Genomic DNA, 25,722 nt, shown 5'->3' with positions numbered 1-25,722 from the left:
ACCTCTTTTGCAAGAGAGACCTGGCCAAAATGGCAGCATACTAACAACGCATAGTTACAAATATGATCATCAAGCATACGTACAACAACAAGAAACTTTTAAACAAGATCCTCAAGATACATACACAAACCACATCAACATCAGACTACTTAAAAATACAATTTATACCTACCATAGGTATAAAGTGATTTAGGTATTTTAAAAACAGTGAATTTATGGCATCTATTTCCAACACTTTCATACGATGTTTAAATTCACCAAATGAAATCAGAGTTCGCAATTGCAAATCAGTCTGTAATGTGTTCCAGGTGTCTGGGGCTGCATAACTAAAAGCCTTCTTACCAAGCTCTGTACGAACCGTAGGTACAGAAGTGGTATTAAAACATACAAATACAAATATCTTCTGTGGAAGTCTCAGTACCAACATTTTTTTGTCCAATCATTGCATTCGGTCCGAATACAATGATTCAGTTCTACCTGCCTGTCAACATGTATTTCCATACCACCACGGCCTCGCACAGACATCACACGTCATCAGCTCATTACACAAGGCTATGCAGAGAGTAGACAGACAGTCACCGAGCACTTCAAACTAACAGCAGCTGCCTTTTACAGTTCCTCCTGAACCAAAACAACAAGCTTATATGCTGCGTTCGGAGTTGCTCTGAAGGGAGGGTGGGAGCAAGGGAGCTTGCTATTGCCAAAGACCCTTTAAAGACAAATCCTTTCACTCGGCTACCATCTTTGAAACGCCGCTAGGCTCCAATCATTCAAAGCTCCTATCTCTTTGAATGGGCCAAGCTTACAATTAAATTTCATATTTGAAACAATCACTGACAACAACTATCATACATTTTGTTTCTAAATGCTCGAATCATGATAATTGTTTTTACAATTTTAAGCGTTTCAGAACACTGACTGTTTCTATAGGAACCGGAGCTTCTAAAGACAGCTGCAGTGAAGCGATTACTTTACCAATCAGCAATTGGCTCTTTTCTTTAGAAGGCGAAACTTATTGTGCCATGTTGCGCGTTCTCCCATTCATAGTAATATGAGTGCACCGTCTTTCATATAAAGTCTTTGCTAATTCTAGCTTCTCCAGAATGGCCCTACCTTTAAAGGTGCAGTAAGCGATTTCTGAAAAAACACTGTTGAAAGTGTATCTGACTAACCACCACAACAAACTTGTAGCCAGCAGTATGGGTGTGTCCACTCATGATGGCAGATGAGAGAGAATGAGCAAGAGGGAGATTTGAAGAAAGACTGTTGAAAGAGAGAGAAAAGGTCAGAGGAATATCACTAGAAAAAGAAGGGTTATGATCAGGCAAGAGCTTTAGGACCCGCGTTAATATTAGAAAATCTTTCCAGTGCTGGAGAGAATTCCTAGAATTACAGCAAGTTAAACTTTGGGATGGCCTGGTGAGACATAAAACATGGTGAACTATATACAAGCTTGTGAGTTTTGTCAGTTTAGAGTTCAATGCGATCCTCACACAAACCCAGCAATATGATTAAAGTGGTGCGCTAAAACACTGTGCACAAGTAAAGTGGAGGTGGAGTTTGAGAAGGAAATCCACAATAAAGGAATGCTCCTTGCTGTTGAAATGATGTAAAATATTGAAGTCCATGTTTGATAATCTTCTGAATTGATAAAGAAACATACAGTCTTGCATCACGTGTTTGTGCGTTTTGGGGGTGGAGCAATGAAGGGAAGGGTGTGTTTGTTTGGGTTGATTTCAAAATTCAAGTGTTCAACAATGATTCTCAGAAATCGCTTACTGCACCTTTAATGGGCCGAACTTGCTATGAAAACACAAATATGACAAGCATGACATGATTTTAAGTAACTTTATTTGTACACAACTTTGTTCTGCAAAATAACCTCACATAAATCCAGAAAAAGTGAATTTAATTCATTAATCAAATAACTTAACCAATCAATTGACTGAAAAACAATAGTTCAGCTATAAAAAAACAACAAAAAACATTTAAAAATAAATACAAAATAGCATTGTCTCAGATACTGAAACATAAATTTCTTGTTCTCATCTCTTCAGTGCTCTGCGAGGATCCCGTCCATTAGTTATGGTGCCAAATGGTTTTGGGCCCTGACCTCCACCAAAAGAAGCAGTGCCACTCTTCCAATGGTTGCGGTTCAAATGACGCCCACCTCTACCAAAGGAGGTCTCTCGGGGGACAGGAGAAGGAGAATACAAAGCAGAGCCGTTTGCTGTGAGGCAGAGAGAATGGTACACATTTCAGCTTATTCTGGCCAAGAATCACATATTAATACAGAGAGAGCCATCTGACTGATATGTTAAATGAGCAAACACAGCTTGATTTGTTTTTATCCATTTAATTGTTAAAGAAGGTACACTATGCAACTTTTTTTTTTTGTTCAAAATTTACTGCATTTATACAATGAGCAAGTACATCATGAATCCATCTTCCAACCCATGTTTTTGTCTTATCCTGAATCACTAAAGTACGCCTATACTAAGTTTTTATTTTCAGACTATTTTAGACCGAGTGGGAACCAAAAGTTACATTGTGTACCTTTAAGGGAACTAATTAAAATAAGAAATTAGATTCCAGCTTTTATCATGATTTTGAGCTATTTTAGCTTAATGGGTCTTATTTTTAATCAGTTTAAAGACCCCAATATTCTTCAAGAGATCGAATAAGGAACTGGTGTGACGTCATTTTGAAAGAAATTAGGCCAAAAAGAAGTTTGTTTCTAAAGTCTGGTAAACACCTTCGAACCACCATTGGTCCGTGCCGAGTAAGTAATGGGTAGTTGTGGATCTGAGGCTCCGCCTTCTTTGATGTGGATTTCTACTCGGTTCATTTCGTCAGACGTCCGAGGACCACGAATAAAAACATGATCACACTCAATAACTGTTTTATAGTAGAAATTGACACTGACACTGTTGTAAGCTGCACTGTATTGTATAAATTGCTATATAAATGTGACTTCACTGTAGTGCCAAACTATAGAGCTGGGGCAAACATATCCACATCACTATGATCAGATGCTTTCTTGCCTATTTTCTCACCGCTGTCATCTTTTAAGAGTTTATTTTGTTATTGAGAGCATAACTTATTCATCTAAATGCCACTCTCAACAGCATGGGTGGCGTCGGGATGTTCGCTAACAGTACATCGCTGTAAAGGTATTTCAAACTTCTCTAAGCAAAGAATGAAAATTAACTTCACGCTGAGTTTATCGGGGCCTTAAGCCATCTTGCGGGCCCTTGGAAATATGCTGAGGCCCCTTTAGGCCCTGAATTAATTAAATATGATAATGCAATAAACACTGCCTTTGTCAAACGATCGTTCAAGGTTCGAAAGTGTCAACCTGTAGGTACAGCTGGTCCGGGATTCGGCATACCAGGAGCGCTGCCATGAGCTTCTGTTTTAACCTGTTAAGAGATAAAACAGACACTCATTCTGCGCTCATCTCACGGTTCATGTCCTCTGAGCTGTATTTTTGCACTTACGTAGGTGTTGTTTATTTGGTTGATTTTATCCAGAACCTCTTGGTTGGGCTCACTGAAATTTGGCACCTCTGAGAATATCATACAGAACCTTTGATAGATGCAAGAAGGTGCTTATTGCAATCATCATTGTTTCAGAGAACTTAAGTTCAATAAGAGTGTGAAGACGTACTCGCCGATCTTCTGGAGGTCCCCTGTTCTCCCAATATAAAGTGTAAGACATCCTTTAAACAGAGATGCGTATCTGAAATCAAATGTCATTTTCTTTAACATGATGAAAATGAACAAACCTATGATTGGAAGCATTACTATTATTATTATTAGCAGCCTTATAAACTTTACTCCCACCCTCGATTGAGTCGGATGATGTCACCGGTTTGTATCAAGCTGCCCACCTCGTCCCACACTGATATGGTGATACTTCCGGTCCTGTCAGCTACTTTACATGAACGCACTTCGTGTCCGTCCTTTGTCTTAGACACTCGACCTGGTATATATTGTTAAAGAAGCACAAACAAGGAACACACTTAAATGTAAGGCAATTTGGCGAAGGCAAATTAGCTTTCCAACTAATTTTCGTGAATCCTTTTTTTTTTTATCAGTTTCCAGAGGTGGACAAAGTACACAACTTCCTTACTTGAGTAAAAGTACAGATACTACTGGTCAAATATTACTCCATTACAAGTAAAAGTTGTAAAGACCGATGTTTACTTAAGTAAAAGTACAGAAGTACTCATTTTTAAAAGTACTTAAGTATAAAAGTAAATGTCAAAGCATTGTTTTATTATCGTTGCATTGTTGCATGTAATAACCAATTTACAGTACCGTATGCCTCTGAATCTATGCCTGCCTACCCTCATATCAATATCATATTTATTTCTAGAACACAGTTCCAGTCGTGGGATTGAATAAGTCACTCAATAACGTCCACAATGGTTTCGGACACACAAATGGCTGTTCCCAGTTGTTTGGCTTTTAGTATGAACTGTCATCTATAAGCTAGTGTGCTCCAAAACAATGACAAAATTCGGATTTAGAAGACCAAACCCAACGTTGCAAATTAAAATCATATTGATGTCAGAATCCAATGTCAGATTGACGTTAATCTCCAACGTTGGACAGACGTTGTATTGTGGTTGAAAATCGGTTGACGTCAGAAACCAACATCAGTCGAGTTCTGACGTCAACCCGACTTTACAACCAAAATGCAACCAAAATCATCCCTGACATTACTACTTTCTACTCAAGGCCCTTGACAGAAATGTAGTGGAGTAAAAAGTACGATATTTGTCTTTCAAATGTAGTGAAGTAAAAGTTTCCAGAAAAAATTATACTCAAGTAAAGTACAGATACTCAAAAAAGTGTACTTAAGTACAGTACTCAAGTAAATGTACTTTGTTACTGTCCACCTCTGTCAGTTTCTTTAAAAAAATATTATTTTCTTTCCTATTGTGATGTAGCCTAGGGTAGCCTATATCCGATTGAAACGGTTTCTTGAAGAAGAAGAAAAGGGGGCAGGACTTGATTTTGTCCATCAAGAACTGATTGGATCGTTGTGGTTGGCGATTGCAGTGATCTCATGTGAGTGATCAGGTTGTCCCGCCCTCGCGCCAGTAAAAAGTCATCAGAAAAGAAAAGAGACATGTCACCACAAGAAGGTGGGAAAGTTATTTTGATCAAAGATTACGAGGGCACATGAATTAAAAATATAATATAATGGATAAATCATCTATAGGCTAATTGTGCAATATTTCATAAAAAAATAAGAATGTCAATTTTAAACACTGAAATTCATTAATTTAAACATAACTCTGTAACTGTGCCTGAAATAGCTCACTCGTTCACACATTTAGCTATAATCCCTATAGTGCCTGCATGGCAGCGGAGTGCACAACATCAGCAAGGAGTGAGCTTGAGCCTAGTATTCGGATGCTGATTCTCTGAGTTTCTGAGTAACAGCACAGGTCGATTCAGTCCGATTCGTGACCGATTAATTCAGAACGCCAAAATTTGTAATCTCAGCTCAAACGACTCACAGAAAAGATCCAACTCAAAAGAAAGATTCGTTCACGGATTCACTAGGCTACTGAAAACAATGTTGACTAATAGCCTACCTTTTTATTTTTTATGGAAGTCAGCACGGACCTCAAGAATTGTAAGACATTATAGCCTACTAATCGTATTTGAAGTAGGCTACATTAAACTGTTTGTGAGCACAGAAACATTTTTAAATTGAGGACAGAGCCACGCAATCGTACCGCGTTTGGTCGTTAAAAAGCAAACGTTTCTCACTTAAATATGACTTACCAGTTTCCAGGACGATGAAAACCAAATTAATATTTTTTAATCCAGCTTTAAGGTCTTTAATCAGACACACACTTTCGGTCAACGGGTTTGCCATTATAAAACAAGGGGGGCGGGGGGGAGTAATTCAGTCAAACTACCAGCCACCTTGGATCACCTAAGATGACTGATTGTGCCAGGTGGGCTATTTATAAGCTACCTGAATGAGATCAGATTTTAACGAATGTTGCACATGAAACTCCCCCCTTTAAAACTGAATAGGCTATAAGAACAATTCAGCCGTATTAGCCAAACATATAAGGGAGGAAAGGAAAAACAAAAGTGCTAAATTGTTCGTAAAAAAACCCCGTTAATTTTCCTGTAAGAACGCAAGTGAATAAACATGTTCACATCAGTTTAGTTGTGCGTTTTGTGTGTTTGAAAAGTGCCATGCTTATACTGGAATCAAAACTAAATATCGTCACGAACAGGATTCGAACCTGTGCGGGGAAACCCCATTGGATTTCGAGTCCAACGCCTTAACCTCTCGGCCACCGTGACTGTGTATAATACTCATGTAAAAAACGTTCTATAATACGCTCTATCATACCTCTATCATGATTTTATTGAGTACGTTAAGCTTTTTGTTGTTGTTGTTGAATTCATTAAAATATAGAAAATGTAAACGGTGAATTGTTTAATCGTATACTAATATAATGATATATAAGCATTAATTTCGCTTGTTTCGTTCCTGCTGTTTTAATTTAGTCATCATAACGCCAGATGTCGCTAGTGCCCAAGGAGTTTTTCAAGTGTCATACAGGGCGCGTTTTCAATTTTACCACTCTTCACGTTGAAACAAAAAGAATTACAAAATTGTACATATTAAGCCAGGGCTTGACAAACAATTAGTTCATATGAATGTTCAGGAACAGATAGTTCAAATGCCATACTGTATAAATATAAATCAAGGTATAAATCAACAATTGCCATGGCACTGCAGGTAAGAATAATTTGTTATTACTGATAGGCCTATCTTGTAACCCCACATACACTGTCTGGCCAATAAAAAAAAAAAGCAAATGCTTAAGAGTCTATCATTAGATTATTATTGATAATTATGTTTCTAGCATGTTATAGGTTTGGCAACAGTTCTTCTATAGCTTTTCATTTCTTAAACAACCATGTAATACATATCATGGCCATATTCCAGTATGACAATGTCAAGATTAATCAGGCTCAAGGTGTGAAAGAATAGTTTGACACCTTTGAGTCCAGACCTTAAATTCATTGAAAGTCTTTGGGATGTGCTGGAGGAGACTTTACAGAGTGCTGGACTCTAATACAAGATCTTGACAAAAAATGTATGCACGTCTTGATTGAAATATTTCCATTAAGAGGAATATAGCCATGATGTGTCTTCCTACATGGTTGTTTAAGAAATTGAAAGCTACACACTCATATATAACATGCTATAAATATAATAATCACTCAAATAAAAAATTTTTTCTTGGCCAGCCAATTCTACTTCAATATAGCCTATTAAGCATGAATGTGTAATGTTTAATGTATTCAAAGTCTAGGTTTGAGTCTGTTTCTGTCATATGGATTACTAAAGGGAAAAAACAGGTATTTGAAAACATACTAAAGATTCAAAGGAACAAGATAGACACGAAAAGGCATATTTCAAAGTTTTTATTTATTTGCATTATAAGAACAATTTGAACAGAGCGTGAAACAACTTGGTAAACAGGTGTTACAGAAACAAGGTCTCTGCTGTAACTGAGCCATTTTCTTTGGCGTGAATCATAATGTTTCTAAAATATAACCAAGACAACATATAGCTCTCGTATATATTATGAAGTCATTGATGCAATTAACATCTTAAAGAATATGCTAATACAGATTAGGGATTACAAGCATCAGCAAAAATTAGTTAAAATCTGTTATATTTAAAAAAAAGTAAAACCTCATCCCTTTTCATCTGAAAGAGACATCCACCCAAAGCAAAGATACACACTTTTATGTTTTAGTTCAGCACTGGAATACTGAAATGAAAATATGCTGGAAATAAACACACACAAACAATCCCACTTGCTCTGACTTATAATAAAAACATATGAGAACCAAACTCTATTCTCATTGTCTCACAATATCAACAATATCAAATCAGACATGATTGGTCAGTGCTGCTCTCCTCATGCTTTTCTTTATCCGCTGACAGCACTATTTTATTTATGGATTTGTATAATAACGAGTGGTGATGTGTGCACAAATATCAGTTAACTGTATTTATTCCAAAGTGATGAGGGGGATTTTTGTATTTGCCCTTGTGTTATTCAGTTCTCACATTTTGAAACTTCAGTACAACAATCCAAACAGAATTTCTCTTTTCATACTTTTGCAGTTCTCCACCACTTTCCACACTTCTCTGGCTTATTTGCACGCATCGTCTCCTTCGTCTCCTTCATCACTTTCAGACATATGCCTGTAATCTAGACTGGCTTCACAGTGCCTGTTTCTCAGCCAGCACAATGCCAACGGGATCTTGAGAAATGGTCTCTGAAAAGAGCCGTACATCAAAAGCAGGAATGCTTTCTGAGTAAAGGTCCAAGACATATGTGGAGCTCAGGGAAGACCAGGATCCCCCATGTAAGCTGCATTCCAGATTTGAAGCGTGTGTGAGCATGGCGTGTGCTCACTCAGGACATAAAAAGGTTATCTAAATGTTTATTAGCCACTACGAAGCAGAAATCTAGATATCAGAAATAATATTTGTAGTTTAGTTTAGGACAATACACTAGCTTTCTCACATCTTTTGGTCTCTATGTATATGGGTTCACAGTACACTTTAAATTTAATATTGAGTACACTTTTTTGATAAATACAGAGATAGAACATGGCAGTATATTTGTGCTGTTTAATCTCTAAAACAAAACTACGAAAGCTTGTTTCCGCCACAGAATCAAATGATTTAAAATATAATTGCGACTTTTTATCTAGCAATTCTGACTTTTTTTCACAGAATTGCAAAAGATAAACTCGCAATTGCGTGTTATACAGTCAGAATTGCGACTTTATATCATGCAATTCTGACTTTATAACTCACAATTGCGAGTTTCTATCACGCAATCCTGAGAAAAAAAGTTCAGAAGTGGAAGATTGTCAAAATTGTGAGAAAAAAAAGAGTCAGATTTGTGAGATAAAAAGTAAAATTACCGTTTTTATTTTTTATTCTGTGGTGAAAACAAGCTTCCATACAAAAGCTAATTGGACCAAGGTTGAAAATGATCCTGGTTGCATGAAGTCAATATCACTTTCAGCTGTGCACAGGCTGTTCCAGAAGAAATTAATTGTGGGTGAAAACCAGGCTATGGTCAAAACGTGTCCATTGAATAGATGGACTACACTTGTCGCCCGTTGACTCCTTTGGCTGTAAGCGATTTGTTTTCCTGGTAGTCACCAGAGGAAGACAGAATGTCCAGTAATACCAGCTGTAGTGGGTTTCTCACAAGCGTAAGTTTTGTAACAGAGTGTTGGATAAGATGAACTGATATGACTGCTTTCACATTCACTTCTGCTAAAAGACTAGGAACTAACAACAGCGATATGGGATTTTTAAGCAAATGTCATATAGTTCATGAATTTTGCCTTTGAATGGACTGTATTGTAAGTCTGTTTTCTGCAAGGACAGGCCAGATGTCTAGGTTCTTGATGGGGATGGCTGGCACTGATAAGGGAGAGCGTGTTTTCTCAGCTTAGGAGGGTGTCCTAGGGCTGGAATGGAGGGTCAGGACATTAGGATGCTTGTCCTACAGCAACACCCTCTGCTTGGCCTGCAGCTTCTGCTAGAGGGCTGTCTTCCCTCTGCTCTCTTTCCTTTCCCTTTTCTTCCTCTCCCTCCACTTCATCTTCTTCCTGTACAGCACTGTGGGACACCACTATCTTGGAGGCGTCCTGGGGCAGGGTCGCAGAGAGAGCATACTCCTCGCTTACATCTTCTGTTATCGACAGCTCAACCTCAGCTGTGCCATTCAGGATGCTGGGCACCTGATCTTTCTCCATTGCCTCCACAGCTGCCTTCACTTCCTCCTGTCCTGGTGCAAGATGGGAGTGAACCTCTTTGAAGGACATGTCTTCAGTTGGGCTCTCAATAGGGGCCAGTTCGATGGAGGCGACAGCACTTGGCGAGCTCTCCAGTTGAGCTGAGTCGTCAGTGTCTGGTTCCCCGTCCCCACTGCGGTTCTTCTTGATGTTGAAGGTTAGAGGAGAGACCTTGAAAGAGGTGCTCTTGGTACTGGGGCTCTTCTGGTGGTTCGGTGTCAGACTCTTCTTGATTTTATCACGCTGCTCTTGGGACACAATCTTGTTCATCTTCTTCTCAATGTTGTGCCTGGAGAAAGCCTTCTTCAGGCTGTCCACTTTCTTCAGACTGGAACGCTTGATCATCTCAGTTCGAGAAGCTTGTACTCTGGTTTTATCTTTGTGATTCAAAACCCTCAAAATGTCATCCTCCTCCTCATCCTCTTCTGGTCCCTGCTCCTCATCCGAGGAGAGAGCGATGGTCTGAAGGCCCTCCTCCTGAGAACGGTTGGTATCAATGGCCGGGGTCTCCTCTTCCAGTTCAGGTAACGGTGCAGGTTCCTTCACAAAGACACTTGAAGGGATTTCATTTTCCTCCTGCAAAATAAAAAATAAAAATAAAATAATAAATTATACAGGTCTGCCCATTTACAGTGTTAGTGTCACACCACATATGATTGCTCTTAATACACAGTTCTACGCTATAAAGTTTAACGCTATAAAAAAGTTTTGATTGCTAAAGCCATATTATTGTATGGGTTTCCCCACAGAGAAATCCAAGTCAGTGCCGAATTAGCTGCCGGCAAGATTTGTATTTGGTTCCTTGGCAACCGGACTCTAAGAATGCTTATGATACAGCTATCATGTGTTCGTGGGAGATATCTTCAATAGTTTGAAGATAATCAATCTTAAGACTTAATTTTAGGTCTTCTTTTTAATCAGGACTTTAGAACAGGGTAAAAAGCTTTATGGTTAAGTCTGTAGCTTAGTAGCAAATTAAATTAATCTGACAAATTAATTCAAATAAACATAAAACATCTGAAACCTCTCTGAAAATCTGTGTATTGGCCGGATCAAAATCACTGTGAAAAAACTCTTCTTAAAATATACAAAAGGATATATATAGAGTTTTGTCTGTGGCTTTACAGCAGCAATTATGAAAGGGGTTTGAAACAGTTGAACACATTTTTGCTCTTAAAAGTATACTGCCAAAGAAATGTTCTTCATCAACACACTGTGACCTTTTATCATAGTTTCAAGAATTTGTCTTTTAAAAGATGACGCAGTGTCGAAAATATTCAAGCTCATTCTGCTCAGCTTGTAATAAGAAGGATTATATGGAGTGTTGATGTGTAGCATGGATATACATTCCTTTAAATGACACAAGGGGACAGGCACATTTTGTGTGAAAAACATTGTGTACAGACCCTCTTTTCCCTGCTGGAGACAATCATAAAGGCTGAAGAATAGCGAGACGATTGGGAAGGAAGGCTAGGCATGACCCTACACAGCTCATATCAGAGTTTCCACTGAGTTTTGGAGGACAGCCAGGACAGAAAGAGAGCGAGAGTTGGGCAATTGGAAAGAGAGAGAGAGAACAGAAAGCAGGGAAGTCTGGTATAGAGCTTTGGAAGGGAGTATAGGATGAGAGTCAGGAAGCATTTGGGGTGGAGTGCAGTAATGGGGACACCTGGACAGAAGCCCTGTTTGCCCCCCCCCCGACCCATTAGAATGTTCCATGGCATGTCAGAAATGCGCAGGAGAGCCTGAGAGCCTCTCTCTCTTAGCGATAAGGCTCTAAATTCTGATACGGATGAGGTCACGTCACACAGGAAACCTCCCAGTTAATCACTTTAACTGCACTGCTTTCGTTCAAGTCTGAAATGTAAGCACACACAAATGTACTGCATTTGTACAAATGCACTGTGAATGCAGATACCCCCGTGTTTGGGCATGTACATGAACGTATGCTTTAGTTTAAAGGGTCATGAAACACTAAACTAGATTTTTTAAAATAATATATTAACAGAGAGATGTTTGTTGTTACACATCATAGATGTGGAAGAGAATGTTACCATACCATCGATTAGTTTTAATTGTAGAAAACTGGTTAATTTGAAGCTGTTTGAATCAGACGCTGTTGTTGTGTTTTCAGCCTGGCCTCTCCCCCTCCACTCTCAGCTTACCACGCCCACTTTTGGTGCATTTTTCAAAATTGTGGTGAGAACTAACAGGTGCGAAAACAGTGTTTCATTTACCCTTGTGCAGGAATCAGCTGTGTGCCTTTTTAATAGTTTTCCTATATGTAAACATAGACTGCTGCTTATTTCTCAGTAGAAATGCCATACGTTATTTGACATTTATTTAAATGATCAGATTCAGTATGTCTCTCATTTGCTCCATCAGGCTCCATTTTATTATTTCTGTGAAGCCACAAACCACATAGAAGTGAGGTTTCATCCAGCGCAGGATATATCTAAACTCTCTTCAAAAGGCGAAGAGATGAAGGAATCTGTTGAAAGAATGTTACGCAAACACTGAATTCGAACATGCCTTGATTCCTCTTATCTCTTTATACTGCCTGCACAGAGCCTTAATGTTCACATCTGCTTTTCTAACGTGATAGAAAGGTTGTGTTCCCCTCTGAACCCCCTGTTGTAACTCTGGCCTCTGAAGCTCTCTGTGTGTGAGGGAATGCGAGTTTGGCCTGTCAAAGTGGAGGGAGAGATTTGACCTAACAGAAGAGAACTAACAAAAAGGATACATAATGACTGACGGTAATCCCCGTGGATATATGCAACATGCTAAATCAGGGGTGAAATACCGCTTTTGGGATTTAGTAGATCTGTCCACCCACGAAAGAGCTTTACTTTGGAAGGCAAATATGGATCAAAGGTATTGGTATGATATTGCTGGCACAGTTTGAGAATGAATCTGGCGGAGTCCCTGCAAACTTTAACACGGAATTTCTATGTCCCATCAGTCTCTCCTCGGAGTTACCACAGCAATTAGTAAACTTGGATACTTGGAGTTAAAAACATAGTAGAAAACAGTGTGACATAACATTGGCTGAAATCTTATATGTGAAAGCAAAGGGTTGGATAGGTTTTGCATTGTTTTTTTCCTGAGTTTCTTTGTTAAAGTATTAGTCTACTTTCTGTTGTGATAGGGTTGTAAGAGGTGTTTTCTGGTGAGGAGTAGCTAGTTTTAGGAGTAACTAGCAGCATGTGTTTAAAAATAAGCATAAAAAAAGTTGAAGAGATGCCAAATGATAAGATTTTGTGAATCAGAAAGAAGAATCACATGGGATGCTTCACATTAGAATTTTAGAAGGGGAACTTGTGAACTAAATGAGCTGTACAAATAAAAGAACAGATATACTGTACACATTGTATAACGGCGATAATGCCTGTGATATTTGGCATGCCAGATTTTCTTTTCAGCTCCAACAGATCATGAATTAGATAATAATGAATGCTATTCAAGTTAAAATTGTAACCATAGCAAGATCAAATAAACAAGTTTTTTCCTTCAGGGTCATACTTACAAATATTAGTATTACATCTGTATAATTTTTACTCAAACTATTATGAGCATTTACTACATTAAGAAACCTGAAAACTTGTAGGACCATTAGAATTATGGCATTGTGAAAGTTATTGTGAACATTGTTAATATAATAATTGTTGTTATTTAAACGTACATAAAGGCAGTACAACAAGCAATATAAGTCCTATAATTCATTTAGAAAATATCTTTAGATAAATTACTCTCTAAAAAATGCTGGGTTGTTTTAACCCAAGTTTGGGTCAAATATGGACAGCCGATGGGTTAAATTTTTAAATTGCATTTTTAATCCAACGTTTGGGTTTGTCCATGTTCGACCCAAACTTGGGTTAAAACAACCCAGATAATGAGACAGACTGTTTTGCATGAATCATTTCATGGTTCATTTCATGTTCATTGAAATATGTCACTTTGCAAAACATCTTTATTAGAAAATATTTTCCTTTTTTTTATTAATATAGAGAGATTGACCCTTTAAGTCCAAGGCTTTTTGGTAAAGCTTAGATTTTATTGCACAATTTACTCAAAACTCAGAGGAGTCAATGCTGTGTATTGAATTTCTGTGTTGTTTGGATGCGTTTGACATTGCTCTTTGTTTGTATTTGCATGTTTTCAAGTACTGTCCTCAAGACTAAGTGGCTAACCGTAGCTCAAATTGCTAATTTGGAAAAAGAAAATGCACTGAGTCACTGGACTAGCCTGTGTGGCAAGAAGAATGTCTATCAACTGCCACTAAACTTTGTAGTCTTAACTGTACATGGTCTCTGAGAATGAGAGTAGAGTGTTGACATTTTGATATGTGTCTGAGAGCAGCTTGCGTAATTGTGCTGTTTTATGTGGACAGTTTCTCTTGACTTAACCAGGTTAACCAGGTTCAGACTTGTCTCCGGAACCACTGTATTTGAAATCTCTTTAGATGAACTGCTTATGCTGATGGCAAAGACACAAAGTAACAAACACCCCTCAAATGAAGTATTAAATACTATAGAGCTGTTATAAACATGTTAAAGAATCCCTCCTTGTGGTTTTCAGAGACACAAGTTCCTTTTGTTTTCTCAGTGGGGAACCAAACAGTTCATTCCATGCATTCTGCCTTGTAGGTATGAGATCTGGAAATGACTTGTAAATGACTACAGCCTCCTCTATCTACATTGTCTTCATATTCTGGTTGTGTTTTAGACTTAGACTCAAAAAATGTGTTGTCACTAAAGAGCAGGATTACCTCATGCTGCGAAGCCTGTCAACTGATACTCTAGGTTTGATTCATTTGCGTACTAAACCGGTCCCTCTCGCCTTGGGCAATGTAGGCGCTTATGATAGCTGAGTTGATATATGTTTTCTCATATATGCACAGTAATATAAGGGGATCTCACAAGGGGTAAATTTCTGTTACAGTTTATGGTTATTAAAGGAATCAATTTTTAGAGAGCATGTTTTGGTAAACATTGTGAGTATGAGTCATTGCATACAATGCATGCTTTGTGCCGGTTCTCTTTGTGCAAGAATAGACTGGGGTTTATTTGATGTTTATTTGACCAGATGTGGTTCTAATAGACGCATAAATGCCTGCATTACTCTTTGCCTGCTATTACTTACGTTTCTCGCAGTCTTAAAGTGATAGTTCACGCATAAATGTAAACTAACCCACTCTCATGTTGTTCCGAACTACAACAAGCTACAAAAGACTATATTGCCCTTTCTTTTCAATATAATTAAGTTATATCAACCACATTTTACGGTACTTTTATACTTTAACTTGAAAACTCTGTTCCTCATGAATAAGGCTGACTTATTCAAAATTTTCTTTTTTGTATTCCTGTAATGATCCCAGACTGTGTTCCCCTGGTTTTGCGGGGACTTTTATGTTATTTCCTGTTCTTGTACATGTTTTGTAGTCCTTTGTGGTTTTTCTTGTTGATTATTCATTTTATTATTCCTAGGTGTGACTTGTTTGCCAATTACACTTTGTGTATTTAAACCCCAGTGTTTCTTGTGTTCCTTGTCGAGTCTTGTCCTTACATGGATGTTTTGTTGGGATGCTCATTTTGTTTCCCTAGTTTTCTAGTTCTCATGTTTGTTTTGTTATTTATTATCTGTTTATCAAAATACTTATGGGACTCAAGCGCCGGTGGCAGTGGAGACTGGCCCACCACGGATCCCAGTGTTTCTCAGCGCCCTCAAGTCCAGTGTGACTGGGGACTGGGAACTGGGAACTGGGGCGGATTGGGGAGCCAAGGTGGAGCAGAATGATCACCCCAACAAAACATCCATGTAGTAAGGACAAGACCCGACAAGGAACATAAGAAACACAGAGGGTAATAGGCAAACAAGACACTGGGAACAATCAGAGAACTAAACAACAAGAAAAACTACAGGAACAGGAAACAACATAAAAGTCCACACAAGACCAGGGGGACACATGCTGGGATTACGCAAAAGAAAGTCTTACAGGTTTGAACAACATGAGGGTAGATAAATTACAGAATTTTAATTTGAGTAAAATATCAATTTAATCCAAACTTTTTAATCCAAAAGCCTAAGCTTAAAGGGATAGTTCACCCAAAAATTAATTATTTCATTAATTACTCACTCACCCTCATGTTGTTCGAGACCTGCAACACTTTCGTTCATCTTCGGAACACAAATGAAGATATTTTTGATGAAATCTGCAAGCTTTCTGTCCTTCCATAGACAGCTATACACTACCACTTTGATGTTTCAAAAAGTTCATAAAGAGATCGTAAAACTAATCCATATGAATTTGAAGTTTAGTCCAAAATCATCTAAAGAGATGGTGCATCTAAAGAGAACAAATTGAATTTAGGCTTTTATTCACACATAAACCTTCAGCAACTCACACATCAGTTTTGATAAACGGAAGCTCAAGCATGTTCGCTTGACGTGCGAGAACCAATGAGGTTCATTCTCGTTTGAGCTTCCGCAAGAACCAATGAGGTTTGTTCTCGCACGTCAAGCAGGTTCGGTAGAACTTCTCTTTATGTTTACTGATCAATGTTTATACAGTATGTCTGTATATGTTTATACATCGGTTCATAATATAAAGCGATCAAGTCTCTTCAGAAAATTTGGACTAAACCACACGATTTATATGGATTAGTTTTACGATCTCTTAAGAATAGCCGAGCAAATTAAACTTTAAAAGCATCAAAGTGGTAGTTATGTGGACTGTCAGAGGGACAGAAAGCTCTCAGATTTAATCAAAAAGATATTCATTTGTGTTCTGAAGATGAGCAAATTCTTATTGGTTTGAAACTTTGGAATGACATGTGGGCGAGTAATTAATGACAGAATTTTCCTTCCTGGGTGATCTATCCCATTTCAAATTTGTTTGTTGACAAATAGGAATAACCACTTTCATACTGTTTATGAATTTCTTTACAAAGCTAACATTTATTATTTTATAAAGTGAAAAAAAAGTGTTTTGTTTTTTTAAATGACTTGACTATATTAGTTTTGACAAGTGTATATCCACAGATATACAAACACAGACACCTCTCCGAACCATGCTCTCTTCTCTCATTGCTGTCAGCTTTATCAGAGACGCTATCCAATTGTTTTCCCAATAATTCACTTTACATTCTAAACACACTTGATACGTGTCACTTTGAGGCCTACTTATGAAGGATTGTGGGGTAAATATTTGCTCAGGGGTGGGGTGTGGAGAGTAAAGAGAGAGATGTACTGTAAGTGGCTGTGTTGGAAGGAGTTGTAGGCTATATGGTGGAGAATTATTTTCAAGATCTTTTTTTTTTTTAGCGTTAGCGATGCATTGGGACCAGCCCCTATAATTCTCTAAATGTTTTTAATGCTTGCATTTCCCTTCCTGCTGCTCATCAACAACCCATCTGACAGGAAGCAGCTGTCTAACCTCATAAGCTCGCCTGTGTCCTCTGCTTTTGTGTCACACCAAAGGCAGGCCTGTAACCCTATACATTCTCTATCTCTTTCAAAAATACACAGAGATTTTTGCAACACACTGAAAGAGAGGGAGAGAAAAGAAAATGGGTACATTTTTGTGGGGAGTGTTTAGTAGTACTAAATATTTTAAAACTAAGTTTTTTTGTAGCGTGACCATAGTTCAACTGTTTCCATTATAGTGTAGTTTTTCCCAAGTAACAAGACATTTTTTTCCAAGCTTGTTTCTGGCATGGAATTAAAAACAAAAAAGGTAAATGTGACTTTTTATCTCACAATTCTCACACTTTTTTTCCTTTCAATTGCGAGTTTATATCTCAATTATTTTTTACTTCTCAGAACTTGCAATATATAAACAATAAATAAAAAAGTGAGTTTCAATTACCTTTTATTTAAAAAAGAAAAATATATTTACCATTTTAAAGCTAGGTAGGTCATTTTGTTATACTGTAGCTAACGGCTTTTTTCTTGGCTTGACTAGTTGAACTAATATACATTGTGTAATTTGTACTGTAGCTTGTTTAGCTATACGTTGTGTTCACAAGAAATGTACTGTGTGTGCATGCATGAGTGTGTAAGAAGTCAGGCGGAATAAAATAGTTGGAGCAGGACGGGGTGGGAGAGCTGAGCGGAAGAGGGTTTCCCTTTCCAAATCAGCCCTGGAAAAACTTCATGCAACAATGGCCATGTTTACATGTACACCAACATTCAGATTATTGTCAGGAATCAGAGTAAGGAATTACATGGATTAAGGTGTTTACATGACATGAGCAACCCTCTTAAAACTAAACTATTACAATTATTCAAAGAGAAGTATTGTTTTGTCACTTTGATCCGAGTGCGAGAAATTTGGTTAAACCCAATGCCTGTATATTTAAAACATCTACTGCAATTATGGTTATGAGCATAATCACATTAACAATAATTGTTTTCTGTTTATATTAGTTTCATGAAACCGCTGCCACTTATGTGGTAGTTTTAGTTTGAACTATGCTGGTTTAAGAATGATTTTGAGTCCTGATGTGATGTATTACTTAACCTCTATTCTGAAGGAAGAGGTTGATGTAAGATCAGTGTGAAAGGCCATGGTTTTATTGCAGTTTTCTTTGTAAATGATGTGTAGTCTGTGTGCTGTTTCTGGGCTGTTTGCCCCAGCATATAGCATATTGTCCGCAGGAGTTCCCATGGCATTGTGAGTGTGTATGGTCTTCCCTCTGTGCTGGCATTGCTCCCCGTCACGGGACACACACAATACCAGCTTTTGTCTCTTCAGTGTGTATGCGTATGTGTGTGTATTTAGATAGGACCAAAGAGCCAGAACTCTGTCAGTATTCATAGTGCAAAGGATGTCTGTTTTTTTGTAGATAATTACAGTGTATGTCCAACTCAGGAAGGCCCAGTGAGTGTTAAAACTTACATTTCTGCCAGACACTGATACTGTATCACTTGCCTTCATCTGCTTCAATAATTTAATATTTAGCATATGATGCTATCACAGGTGTGCTTTTGTGTTAGTGTGTTTTTTATTTATTTTGTGTATATCTTAGTGCATAAATGTTCAGTATGCTTGTACTCAATTTTGATTTGATTGTCAAATACGGATTTACATGATTTGTTTGCATTTCAGTTGATTTCATTGTGGCTGTAGAGAAAAGGGAGTGAGCACCTGCAGGCAGTGTATTAAACAGCTGTCAGATAACTACAAAACATGTAGCGTATAGAAATGAACTGTTTAAAAGCTAAACTGAGAAGTTTTTTATATTTTACACAACATGTTCATTCTCTCCCGTGCGTTTAATATAGCCTAATAGTTATTATGGCTGGGTTTTATTTATTATTTTTGTATTTTTTTTATTTAATCACAAATACAATGCTATTCACAAATGAGTCTTTTTAGTGAATCAAAAACATACAGTGTGACCAGTGCTGATTCCTGAAACAAGGGATTCTTATAACCCACCCCTAATAGTTGTTACTACTGTAGTCTCATGTGCAAAAACATGTTCAGTCCCTTTCATGTAACTCATTTCACATGCTCATTCAGTATTTAAACCTGTACAGTGAAATGGACCCTGAGGCCACGTTTCCATTAAGAGTGTAAATATTTGCTTGGCTGGTCTTAAATTATGTTATATGTTATTTTGGTCGTTTCTTTATTTTCAACAATATCGTAATGAATTGATATATATATATATATATATATATATTATTTACAGTACAGCCCTAATTTCTATCTATCCTTTTAAAGGAACAATTTAGCTTAACAAATCAATCTGTGAATGTGAATGTTTACCTCCTGCTCAGTAAGGCCAGATTTACAGTTCATTCTGTAACAGTGATTGGTGACCGCAGTCACACATTCCATATTTAGAAAATAGATAATGCTTTTTATCTGCTAACCTTTTGATGTTTTGTTGCTGAGGAATGAAATGTTAATGTCACACTGTTGTGTCCTCAAACAAATACAATAAAAAAGCTTTACAGTTGTCATTACCACTGTGTTTTCAGCCCTACTAGAGGCTTTATGACTTGGTTAATTAGCAGTTTATTGCCGTTTCATTTTTATCTCCTGCGTATTTGAGTTTCTAAGTTCTTAGCTAAGATGGCCTACCTGTTTTTGTTCGAGTGAATTTGTAGCTCTAACATGCAGTTCCATAGCCTGGTCCTACCAGACTCTCGTACATTTCATTTGTACAGAGAGTCTGGCCACTCTCCATTGACAAGCGTTAACTTCCTTAAAGGCGGGTATTCTGTTTAAGTTTAAAACTATTGGATCTGCCCAGAGGCACTTTGGATCTGCCATAACCAATCGCTAACGTTTGGTTGTGAGTCTCGTGACGTATGTCAACTCAAACTAACGCACGACCACAACATATAGTTTGCTGTCAAATGTATGCAGTGTGTCGTGAGAGACGAGATGTGACTTTGTGTAATTTGCACATACATTCAAAATATCTCTGAGCAACCATGTTGCAAATCTTTAATTGCAATGAAGCCCTTTTCTCATCTAGTCTCATTTTCATATCGCCCCCAGTGCACCAGTGGGAACTTTAACAGTAAGCCAAGTTTGGAGAGAGATAATGTCTTTTTGATGGACAATGGAAAACAAACACTATTGTCTCCTTTCTTTCTGCCTACAGGCCTTCTTGCACTGACACTTTTCTCCCCCTTCCCCCTCTCCCTCCTCTTTCTGGAGAAGCACAGATAGCCTTATTAGGTGATAGTGAAGGGCTAGTTGTAAAAATATTCCTTCTTGCACTTTCCTACTCTAAATTTGGCTTTCAGTGTGATGAAAATTGAAGCATTATGCACTGATAGCTATGAGATGTTGTTCAGCTATAACACAACCCATATGTTACGTTTTGAGAAACACAGGGACAATTAGTTAAATGTGTTCATTGAAAGTTGCATCATGCTCAAAAATTGAAAATGGAATCATGTTTTATTATAGCAGACTTTACAAGCTCTGTCCTCCTTTTCTCTTTATTGGCTGTGGTGACCAATGTCCTGATACATGTCTCATGGAGCTCTAATCGATTGTGGTTATTGGCCTATTTATATCATTGGGAGAGTAGGAGAGACTTGCTCCTCCTCTGGAATGTGAGCATTTGAGCCAGAGTTTATGCAAGAACAGCGTTCTCTCTTGCGCATGCAGTCTGCCTAAGGGGGAGCCAAGAACCCCTAATCCCAAAGCAGCAGGGGAAGATAAAAGTGAAAAACACAGGCAGAGAGGGTGTGGTGAACACCTGAATGTAGATATGGAGATGAGGAAAGAAAACTGGGAATGTGTTGACTTGACTCTGTGTGGAAGCCACAGAGATAGCTGGCTTCACCCGAAAGTCTTTTTCAGTTTTTGTGAAGCTTGTTTGGTAGTATATAAATGTGAAACATTTGGCAGAAGTGACTTGAAAAGTTTATTTGATTCTCCTGCTGAAGTTGTGCCGGTTTAATCGGCTGGGGATAGTTTCAGTACTGGTCAGATCCTATCATTCCTCAGAAATAAACTTAGGCTACCCCAAGGGACAGCGGAAGGGGGTTTAATGAAGGAACACTAAATAAGACAAGGACTGTTAAGGAATGTTTGTGTCTGTCTGGAAAGTCTGATGGAAATATAAAAGCACACACACTTTCCTTCCATGTCCTCCACTGTCCCACCCATCCTAACTATAATGCAAGATAGATCAGGAGTATACAAGAACCCCATGGCTGGATTAAACACATTCCCTTAGACCAGACATGTCTGAACTGCTTGGCAAATGCTTAGAAAACGAAGTTACGAGCCTGAAATAATTTAGACAAAGAAGAAAATCTCAACTGTCGCACTCTCTAATTCGATTTCCATGCAAATAAACAACGTAGTTGCCATAGCAACAAACACAACAATTTTGGCCAGCTTTAACAAACAGAAATCTGTCTGGGACGGCAACTGTAGAAACTGTTCTCAGGAAGAGTGCTCTCACTGTTTAAAGCAGAGTGTAAAAGTTGAGGGCTTTCACACTTTCATCAAAGGCAATTTACCTTCCCTTCTTTTTAAACACTCTCTTCGCACAGAGATGGAATGTTGACTTTCTGAAAATGTGTTTCGCTAGACTCCCTCTCATTCTTTACATCATGCACTTCTGCAGTAACCACACAGTTGGGAAGAGAGAGGGGAAAATGGAAGGCCTCTCTCGGCACTCTCTGACTTTGGAATCACTGAGTCATTCAGTTGATTGCAGGTCTTGCAGTAAACAGCAGCTAGCCAGTGTAGCATAGCACATTTCAGCACGGGTCTTCTGACAACAGGATACACATTACGCTGCACTGTAGCTGATCTCTGGACACACCTTCTATTCAAGGCTATTGTGCTTTAAATAATAGCTTTTGGCTAAGCTTCAAAACAAGCCTCCCCTATTGACTCTCTCTCTCTCTAGTTCTCTCTTAGTTTGGAGCCCCAGTTGCTCCCCCCCCTGAAATATAGGGATGAGTCAAGTACAAAATTTGCAAGGACTTACAAGGAGTTCCACTTGCAGGTGTTCTAACATCCACAGATAAAATAGTTTTGACTAGGTTTAACCATTCCAGAAGCACTTAATAGTTTCGGTAGTGTTGTCTAAGCTTTTGACCCAGAGCATTAGCCAATCTATTCCACCCCGCCTCATACTGACCTTAAGTGACATCACACCCTCTCACGCATTGCTTTCATTTTTACACTATGAACTATGACCCATTTCTCCTGCTTTAGAAATGGACCCACCCTGAGGGAGGCACGTGTTAATAAACTAAGATCTATTAATCAACTATGAGGTAATTTAGCCAAATGACATTTAGATTCATTAGACTCTACTCAGCTGTGTAAGACCGTACTATCGCTGATTGTTAGCAGAGTTGGAGATAGTTGAACTTGGTTCAGTGAACACCGACATGCTACAATGAACCCTCGCACAATGCAATCATTCAGTGGCCTCACCTGAGCATATCAAATACCACACCACCAACTGCCCCCCAACACACACACACACACACACACACACACTGTATATTTACCTGAAAGATGAGCACTTTGAAGTTGTTCCTCTTGATCAGGGTAGCGTGGTTGGCCTCCAATTTCTTCACTTGGACGGCCTGCTTATCCATCTTGTCCTTGACCTCTTTCATGTGGACGCTGACCTTGCGGCTCTTCTCCAGGAGTTTGCTGACCGTGTTGGAGGTGGAAGTGTGACTCTTGGAGAGCTTGGTCATATCATTCTGGATGCCCCTCACTGCCCCTTCCATCTCGACCTGTCTCATCTCCATCTTGTGCTGGTTCTCTTGCACTGTGTCCAGCATGTTCACCAGCTTATCTAGAAGTGTCAGGACAGTGATGGCATTCACTTGGCCTGTGGGTGAAGCTCCATCTCCAGGTAGAGTGCCTGTGGTGCCCCCAGCCAGAGCTCCAGGGCTTGGTTCTCCGCTAGATGCGTAGAAAGCGCCAGTGCCCAGGTGGGAGAGGCTATGGGTGGGTGAAGACTGAGTAGGGCTGGGGCTTGGCACCACCAGCTCCTGGTTCTCATGTGTGCTGATCACGCTGCTCCGCTCTGCCTGTACTGCGTCTTCTCCCATTCTGAAGCTGTTCTTGGTCTCGACAGATAACTTCACTCGGGAAAATTGTCTCGTTCTTTACCTTCTCCTTTAAGTGAGCTGGTCTTGCTGTACCGGGTTCCCCTTCCCGTTGATTTTAGTGCCTCCACGTTCTTAAAGCTTTAATTCCTGTTTACAGGCTTGGGAATAACTTTTCAGCTTCCAGGTTCAATGTTCCCACCCCTTTTTGAAGATAACCACACTCTTACTCTATTCACTCTCTCTCCGTCTCTCCCTCCCTCTCTGGTGCGATTGGAAGAGCTGCGTAGAGGCTTCCCCACAGCTTAAAAAGGCCATCCACACCCTATGGGGGCGTAGCTAGGTTTCCATGGCATCTAGCCCGGCCCATTGGTGAGGGAGTTATGTGTTTGCATGTGTCAAGTGCGAGTATGTGGGTGTGTACTGTGGAACATGAGCAACTCGCTCCACATGGAGTACCTCCCCCTAACCCTAACTCTCTCTCTCTCTCTCTCTCTCTCTCTCTCTCTCTCTCTGTTTATATTGAAGAGAGCAATAGTATATTAAGAGTCATGTTTGCAGAATGAGCTCATCTGTGCCAGAGAAATAAAGAGGGAAGAGAAAGGAAGATAGGACAAAGGTGTGTGTTTTTCCCCTTGAGTAAAGATATGCTAAGCAACATTTTGGAGAAGTTTACTATGTGTACATATATTTGCACAATAATGTATGTATATGTTTGCCTGTATTTATTTTGTAAGAGCCGTTTCTTACAGTTGAAGTCATTCTAAGTTTATTCTGGAAAAAACGTCACACAAACAGTTCTCAAGCCGTTTGAGTGGAGTCATTTTTCCTGTCTGCAGCTGTAGCAACAGCATGGCGAAACTTCACAAATTCAGGAACTGGAAAACTTTGCATTTACATTTTACTATGCAGGGAAATATGGTGAATAATAAAACACCGTCAGCATGAAACTAAATCTTAAAAATTGTGGGAAAACTTGGGTGAAACTTTCTTGGGTGTTTGCCTCTTATACACACAAAGACAACGTCTTAATTGCTCCCGTTTCCTCCTTTCTGCATTGTTATACATGCCTCCATTATGTCATCTTCCCTCCTTTTTCCTTTACAGGGTAATGGTTGTGGAAACACATACTTCTGAGAGAGGAAAAGAGTCCATTCACGTTCCCCTTGACCTCTGACCTGTTCTCTGGGGATATTTGATATGTTCAGATGGATTACATAACACATTATCATAGCATACAAGCACATGAATTTTGGCAAAGGTCCATTTTGGGTTTTCTAAATGCAAAGCAGTTTACAGGCAAGTGTGTGCTTGTTTAGTGTTGGGCTAGTGCAGTAGTAAATAACATGGTAATTTACAACCTTTCATTAATGAGCGAATAGCAGTTTAACATGCATTGCAGTGACAAAAAAAGAGGAATTAAGAGACATATTGAGATATAGGGTGAGAGAAATGCACCTGGAAAGTTCGTCTTCCTGTTAGAATTACGTTTAAAAGGGTGGGGATTCTTGCCTTATCGACTTTTATCTCCATTGTTTTCATTCCGGGGAACTTGTATCCTGATCTCTTGTTTTTCATGGGAATTTCTCAAAAGGCTTGAAGGTACATGGCTCGGATTGCATATCCATTAGAAATGACTCGTCGCCCCCTGGAGAAAACATTATGTAATTGCAACATCAGAGCACAAAAAAAGTGCAGCACAAAAACAAGACCAGTGGAATGTTTGGAATATCACAGCTGCTTCTTTGGAAAGTCTTACAGTGAGGTGACACAAGGTCAGTATATGGCAGTTAATACACTACACCTCTTTTACACAATAGGAGTAAATTAACCCTCACAAAATGCAACCCTCAACCCAAAACAAAATGCCTGTGATATAATTTAATAATGTGACATTGTGGAAAACCTGGGAGGTGAGGAAGTAAAACACAGAAGTTACCCAGCTTGTGTGTGAAGAGTAGAGGCTGGTGATATATATCACCAGTAGGAGTCAGTAGTGGAATTAACCAAATAACACACACAAGCAACTTCAAATTTAAGAAATATTCCAAGTTCAGTAGAAAGTTTATTGTTCTAAGTTCAGTAAGTTTATCGAAAGTTGATTATTTATTGAAAGCATCAAATCTTGGCTGAGAATGCAAGAAATGTTTCCTGGATGGGTGGCCACAACTGAACTTTTGGAAACATGGTAACATGTTGTGGCCACGAGATGGAGATGATTAATAAATTACCATTTTATTTTAAATAAAAAAAACCTGACAGACAGTGTGGCATTAAT

The 25,722-nt window shown here is 38.8% G+C and overlaps 2 protein-coding genes across 3 annotated transcripts; both read right to left on the bottom strand.

The window, feature by feature from the left end:
* Positions 1–1,772: 1,772 nt before the first annotated feature.
* On the bottom strand, positions 1,773–6,227 carry nabp1b (nucleic acid binding protein 1b). Of its 2 annotated transcripts, XM_079628958.1 has the most exons (7): positions 5,805–5,965; positions 3,846–3,984; positions 3,670–3,741; positions 3,501–3,588; positions 3,359–3,422; positions 2,756–2,835; positions 1,837–2,230 (listed from the first exon to the last, which is right to left on the bottom strand). In XM_079628958.1, the coding sequence occupies exons 1-7, from the start codon at positions 5,896–5,898 to the stop codon at positions 2,156–2,158; spliced, it is 612 nt and encodes a 203-aa protein (XP_079485084.1). In that variant the 5' UTR covers positions 5,899–5,965; the 3' UTR covers positions 1,837–2,155. The 2 variants fall into 2 exon arrangements, with proteins under 2 accessions (XP_079485083.1, XP_079485084.1); XM_079628957.1 differs by lacking the exon at positions 2,756–2,835 and having other exon boundaries at positions 1,773–2,230; positions 5,805–6,227.
* A 1,233-nt stretch (positions 6,228–7,460) lies between these two features.
* On the bottom strand, positions 7,461–23,853 carry cavin2b (caveolae associated protein 2b). The gene is made up of 2 exons (XM_079629493.1): positions 22,893–23,853; positions 7,461–10,460 (listed from the first exon to the last, which is right to left on the bottom strand). Exons 1-2 carry the CDS (start codon positions 23,445–23,447, stop codon positions 9,579–9,581), a joined length of 1,437 nt encoding a protein of 478 aa, XP_079485619.1. The 5' UTR covers positions 23,448–23,853; the 3' UTR covers positions 7,461–9,578.
* Between the last annotated feature and the right edge of the window lie 1,869 nt (positions 23,854–25,722).

The sequence above is a fragment of the Phoxinus phoxinus genome (genome assembly GCF_949152265.1).
Source record: "Phoxinus phoxinus genome assembly, chromosome: 11".
Taxonomy (NCBI): Eukaryota; Metazoa; Chordata; class Actinopteri; order Cypriniformes; family Leuciscidae; genus Phoxinus; species Phoxinus phoxinus.
Note: the sequence above shows the minus strand (reverse complement) of the source record. Positions and strands in the feature narration are given on the sequence as shown.

Bases quoted from the DNA above. Each gene is read 5' to 3' on its own strand.
- nabp1b (XM_079628957.1), bottom strand. From the start codon at position 5,898: ATGGCAAACCCGTTGACCGAAAGTGTGTGTCTGATTAAAGACCTTAAA. The intron at 3,985-5,804 runs GTAAGTCATATT...AATATATACCAG, and splicing joins TTTCATCGTCCTGGAAACTG to GTCGAGTGTCTAAGACAAAG. The intron at 3,742-3,845 runs GTGGGAGTAAAG...ATTTGATTTCAG, and splicing joins ATCATCCGACTCAATCGAGG to ATACGCATCTCTGTTTAAAG.
- cavin2b (XM_079629493.1), bottom strand. From the start codon at position 23,447: ATGGGAGAAGACGCAGTACAGGCAGAGCGGAGCAGCGTGATCAGCACA. The intron at 10,461-22,892 runs GTAAATATACAG...TTTATTTTGCAG, and splicing joins TCAAAGTGCTCATCTTTCAG to GAGGAAAATGAAATCCCTTC.